Source organism: Melospiza georgiana, chromosome 23 (assembly GCF_028018845.1).
Source record: "Melospiza georgiana isolate bMelGeo1 chromosome 23, bMelGeo1.pri, whole genome shotgun sequence".
NCBI classification, from domain to species: domain Eukaryota; kingdom Metazoa; phylum Chordata; class Aves; order Passeriformes; family Passerellidae; genus Melospiza; species Melospiza georgiana.
Genome location: NC_080452.1, coordinates 7,084,761 through 7,090,760, shown reverse-complemented (window position 1 = coordinate 7,090,760; position 6,000 = coordinate 7,084,761). Strand labels below are relative to the sequence as shown.

The 6,000-nt window shown below is 56.3% G+C and overlaps 1 protein-coding gene across 1 annotated transcript in view; it reads left to right on the top strand.

Moving 5' to 3' along the window:
* Positions 1–2,515: 2,515 nt before the first annotated feature.
* Positions 2,516–6,000, top strand: part of MAPKAPK2 (MAPK activated protein kinase 2) — a 42,198-nt gene continuing 38,713 nt past the window's right edge. The window contains exon 1 of the mRNA XM_058039747.1: positions 2,516–2,767. Coding sequence (XP_057895730.1) covers positions 2,516–2,767 — 252 coding nt within the window. The remainder of the gene's footprint in view (positions 2,768–6,000) is intronic.

The following is a 6,000-nucleotide window of genomic DNA, read 5'->3' as shown; positions in this document are numbered from 1 at the left end:
AAGGAAAGGAAAGGAAATTTCAAGGAAAGGAAAGGAAAGGAAATTTCAAGGAAAGGAAAGGAAAGGAAATTTCAAGGAAAGGAAAGGAAATTTCAAGGAAATTTCAAGGAAATTTCAAGGAAATTTCAAGGAAATTTCAAGGAAAGGAAAGGAAAGGAAAGGAAAGGAAAGGAAAGGAAAGGAAAGGAAAGGAAAGGAAAGGAAAGGAAAGGAAAGGAAAGGAAAGGAAAGGAAAGGAAAGGAAAGGATAATAAAATCTTGTGACTCCTCACAGCCTTGCCACCGGTGGCTGTCATTGGTCACCAAGTAAAAACAATTTCACATGCTGGGTAAACAATTCTCTAAATCACATTCCAAAGCAGCAAAACATGGAGAAGCTGAAGAAGCTTCTCAGGAGAAAAGATCCTAATGAAAGGATTTTTCATCAAACATATCCGTGACAGGGAAATCTCTCAGCCAACGCTCAGCCAGGAGCGGGGGAAGGCTCTGCCGCTCTCCAGGTTTCTCAGGGAAACTCAGGACTCAGTGAGAGAGGCACAGGGAGCTCGACAAGAGTTTTATTTATAAAGCTGCCAGCGCCTGGTGTAGGTTTACTCACTCTCCCATCTGGTGACTGTCACTGCCACCTCCTGACAGACGCTCAGTCTCTTGCTGCTAATGACGTGCTTTGATTAGCTGGATGTGCTGCTTCACCCAGCTATCGATCAGCCACTGCCTGTGTCACACTGGGAGCAGTTCTGCTGGCTTGATTAAAAAACCTGAGAGGATTTTATTGATCTCAGAAGGTGCTGAGGTGGCAGAGGTGGAGCAGATGGCTCCTGCTGCGGGGTGGCCTTGCCTGTGTGTGGGGACACTCAGAGGCCACTGTGTGCCCTTCCCTGTCCTGCCCTTCACTGTCCTGTCCCTTTTTAGGACCTGGATTCTTCTTTCCTGTGGTGGCAGCTGCTTGTGGAGGACACAGTGTGTCACATGTATGCCGTGATGTTCCTTCATCCCTTCCCCAGGGCACACTCCCTGCCTTTTGTGGGACAGCTGGGCGACAGGGATGGATGTCAAAAAACATGTACGTCAAAAAAACACATTCTTTACTTAGAAAACAGGGATTATCAGTGTGCCTTTTATATCCATAAATGAAATCCCTTGATTTCCTGTGGCACTCTAGCAGAAAGAATGCTCACTGGATTTTAGTGGCTGTCAGGCAGTTCAAGGGCAGGTTGCACCTCGGTGTGGATCTCTTGTCTTTTAGCCTCATCTTTGTTGGATTCTGGGATGAACACGGACATAGCAGTTAATTTGTTATCATCAGGACACGGCTGATGACATCAGACTTTTCTCTTTTTGGACTTGCTCCCCATCCCCTGATGCTCTCTGTGCTGTGGTGTTGGTTACACCTCTTGCCTTCCTGGGCAGAAGCAGTGGCTGTAGATGGAGCGATGGTGGATGAGGGCACCAGCAGTCACCCACCCTCAGAGCAGCCCTTTGTCACCTCAGGATGCTCTTGGGGCAGCGAGGAGAGGCCAGGCACGGGTGGGAAGCTGTTACTGCTCGAATCTTTCAGTCATAGAATGGTTTGGCTTGGAGGGGACATTGAAGATCATCTCATTCCACCCGTGCCATGGGCAGGGACACCTTCCACTGTCCCAGGCTGCTCCAACCTGGCCTGGGACACTTCCAGGGATGGGGCATCCACAGCTTCTCTGGGCACCCTGTGCCAGGGCCTCCCCACGCACACAGGGAAGATTTTTTTCTTTAATATCCAGCGTAAACCTTCCAACCTGACCCCATTCCCCCTTGTCCTGTTCCTCCACGCTTTTCCCAACATCCTTTCCTATTGTCACCGCAGGGTCACCAGGAACACCGCGACCTGTTGCCACCGCACCGCCGGCTCCAGGGCACCGGGGACACCGGGGGTGGCGGGGCCGGGGGTCTCCGGTACCCCTGGGTGACCAACATCCCTCCGGCTCCCCTCGGGGAGCGGCGGGACCGGGGCTCTCCGGTACCCCTGGGTGACCCACCGGGGCTCTCCGGTACCCCTGTGGGACCAGGCCCTTCGGCTCCCCTCAGGCAGCGGCGGGACCGGGGCTCTCCGGTACCCCTGGGTGACCAATCCCCTCCGGTACCCTTGGGGGACCCACCGAGGGTCTCCGGTACCCCTGCGGCACCAAGCCCCCCGGCTCCCCTCAGGCAGCGGCTGGGCCGGTCCGGCGGGCGCAGGCTCAGCCCCGGGGCCGCCCCGCCCCGTCCCTCCCCCGGCGGCGGCCGGGGCGCTGACATCAGAGCCGGCCCGGCGGGAGGAGGAGGACGAGGAGGAGGAGCCGCCGCCGCACCGGAGCCATCGCTCTTGTCGGGGCCGGGGCGCACCGGCGGGGGGCGGCGGCGGCGGCGCTGCTGCTTCACCCCCCGCACCCCCGGCCCATCCCGCACGGCCCGCGGGGCTCCTCCGCCTTCCCTCCCGCTCGGTGGAGCCTTCCCGGAGCCCTCGCCGAGCCCGCCCGGAGCCCGCTCGGTGCTCGCCATGCTCTCCGGGGCGCCGCCGCCGCCCGCCGGCTTCCCCAGCCCGGCCCCGCCGCCTCAGCCGCCGCCGCCGCCGCCGCCCGCCGCTCCCCCTCACGGGCCGCCGCCGTTCCCGGGCAAGGGCGGCCTGCAGATCCGGAAGAATGCCATCACGGACGACTACAAGGTCACCACGCAAGTGCTGGGGCTCGGCATCAACGGGAAAGTTTTGGAGATCTTCAGTAAGAAGAGCGGCGAGAAGTTCGCGCTCAAGGTGCGCGGGGAGCGGGCACCGGGAGCGGCGCCGGGGGGGACGCGGGGCCGGCGCGGGCGCTCGGCCGGGAGGGGCCGGGCAGGGCAGCGGCGCTGTGACAGTGATGGAAGGTGGCTGCTGCCGGGCCAAGGGGGTCCCGCCGGGGCCATGGGCGGCAGCGGGGCCGCCCGGACAATGAGCTGCCGCCCGCCCCTCCGGCCGCGCTTTAATCTCGGGTTTTTTGCCCCCTCTTTACGAGCAGCGAGACGCGGCTTTGCTGCTTTGTAGCTGGAAATGACATCTTGGTAGCCCGAAGGGGGGTAGGAATGGAGAGGAGACGTAGCCTGGCTGGGATCCCCCCAAGGGGATGCGCATCTTGGGGTGCATCCCCGAGGTAGGGGACACCGAGGAACGTGGGGTTCCCTCCGTGCTGTGTGCTGTGAGCACCCCACACTCGCTGTCCCCGTTCCGTGTCCCCTCCCGGCTCTAACACCGAGCTGCTGCCGTGCCCCGCTTCCCACCGGCGATATTTCAGCGTTACGATGTTACCCCTTGTCCCTAACTTGCTTCTCTTTGGCAGGCGTGGATAAACAGCGGCTACAAGGTGTGTTAGAGCCCGCTCGAGGTGATGGGGACCTTCTCCTTGTTTTAAAACGAGGTTTTTGGGCAAGGAGGGGAGCGTGTCCCCCTGCCAGGCAGGCTTGGGGAAGTTTGGATGGCTCCTGGCACGCCGGGTGAGGCAGGAGCAAGGCTGGCTGCTGGTGGGAGCGCCGTGTTCTCCAGCATCCGTGCAATTTGCGCCCACACATGAGCTGTTCCAATCCTTGGCGTTACCCCGAGAGCTGGGAAGGCTGAAAACACCCCACCTAAACCCATAACCCTCTCTTAAATCTCTAACTCCCACCTAAATCCATAACCCCACTTCTTTTGTGTTTAGAGTTGCCCATTTGTTGGTGTTTGGGGATTCTAACATGAGTGGGGGAACAAAGGTGGAGCTTTGGGGGTACAAGTTGTGCTGCAGAGGTTGTGGGGTGGGCAAGGTACAGTGCTGAATATCTGTGGTTAAGGAATTAGGGTCAGTTAGGTGATAGAAGTTTGGATTTTCCTTCAGAAATGCCAGAGACATTGCTCACGAGCTGCCCCTGTGTTGTACTCCGGGGTGACATTGTGTTGTCATCTCACTGGGTTGAAAATTAGCGAAATCCTCTCCTGTTTTGACAGACGGGCTCCTCCTTGCCTCTGAAGTTGAGTCACATACTTAAAGCACAGATCCCAGCACTTCCCTCTCACAGCCCTGAAAGAGGAAGGATGGAGGAGGAGGCCGAGGCCGGAGCTTCCTCTGCCCTCCCTGCCTGGGGCACGGGACTGGTGCTGTCACCCTGCCCGTGCCACAGCGAGGGTTCAGGGTTGGTGGCACGTGTCACATGGGTCCCTTGGCTTGTTGAGAACCTCCTGGAGTGCAGGGCTGGGCTGTAGGAGGGTGACACAGTGTGGCTCATGCAGGGTGAGGAACATTCGACACTCAATCTCCTGTAGGAAAAGGGATTGTCTTGCCTGTCCCCTGTCCTGGCCTCTCCTGGCGTCCCTGACGGGGAGGGACAAGTTCAGCTGAGTGGTTGGACGTGTCCCTGGCTTCTCAAAGAGCACAGCTGCTACTGTAAGTGATTCCCTCCAGCACCTTCCAGACTGCTGCGCTGGAGTTTGGGCTCTGGGATGGACCCAGGGGTGCTCATCCTGCCCTCATGATGTGAGCTACCCTGGTTTGCTCCATTTGGGCATTTGGGCTGAGCTGCAGAGCCCAAACCTGGCTTGTTCCATTGGGATATTTGGGCTGAGCTGCAGAGCCCAAACCTGGCTTGTTCTGTTTGGATATTTGGGCTGAGCTGCAGAGCCCAAACCTGGCTTGCTCTCTTTGGATATTTGGGCTGAGCTGCAGAGCCCAGACCTGGCTTAGTCCATTGGGGTATTTGGGCTGAGCTGCAGAGCCCAAACCTGGCTTGCTCTCTTTGGATATTTGGGCTGAGCTGCAGAGCCCAAACCTGGCTTGTTCCATTTGGATATTTGGGCTGAGCTGCAGAGCCCAAACCTGGCTTGTTCCATTGGGATATTTGGGCTGAGCTGCAGAGCCCAAACCTGGCTTGTTCCATTGGGACATTTGGGCTGTGCTGCAGAGCCCAAACCTGGCTTGTTCCATTTGGATGTTTGGGCTGAGCTGCAGAGCCCAAACCTGGCTTGCTCTCTTTGGATGTTTGGGCTGAGCTGCAGAGCCCAAACTTGGTGTGGGTGACTGCCCCAGACATGATGTGTGCTGACTTCATCCCCTCCTCAGTACACAGCCGGGCTGACGTCTCTGCTAGAGACCTGTGGGGAGGTATTTGGGTCCAAATTACTCATGGGCTGCAGCAGAGTGGAAAGATGACCTAAAGCAGGATCCACAGAAGTGATTGCATCGAGTTGTCATGTTTCAGATGATGCTTAAAAGAATCCTGATGGCCCATGGCCAGGAGCCACAGCTGAAATCTGTCTGCTGCCTGCTTTGGTTGTGCAGTGAACCTTTCCATTTGGAGTGTCATTCTTTAGGTTTCCTGTTCCAAAATCTTGTATAACAATGCAATCCTTCACTGGAGGATGAGACAGTTGTGTCCCTCCTTGGTGTTTTCTGGTCATGTTGTGCTTCCTCTTGGGTCACCAGCCACTGTTGAGTTGTTGAAGCTCTTCCTCCCAAACCAAGAGCTGGTTTTGGTAAGGGTTTTGCTGAGAATCACTTTGCTGAAGAGAACTTTTCAGTGCTCCAGGAGAGTTTGAGCTTGGGGAAAGTGTTCTAGCAGCAGTGAAAACATAAGGGCCAATTTTCTTCTCCTTGCAGAGCAACAGTCCATGGCAGAGACACATCATTAAATAAAACGCTGCTGTGTGAGAGTTAATGCATGGTAGTTCTGCTTGCTGTGTATCACCTGGGTGAAAACAAGAGATTCCTCTGCTTTTCTTACAGATTTTTGTTCATGTTTTTGTTTTCCACCCCCAATTTTGTTGTATTTTTTGGTACCTGAAGCGTGGCATCCCTGAATTACCTGGTGTGGAGCAGCCAGGGATGGTCCCAGTGCCCTGCCCCTGTTTGAAGCAGGATGATCTGCTGCAGGCTGGGAACAGAGAGATGATGAATGGAGTGAAAACAAGAGATTTCTCTACTTTTCTTACAGATTCTTGTTCCTCTTTCTGTTTCCCACCTCCAATTTTATTGTGTTTTTTGGTAC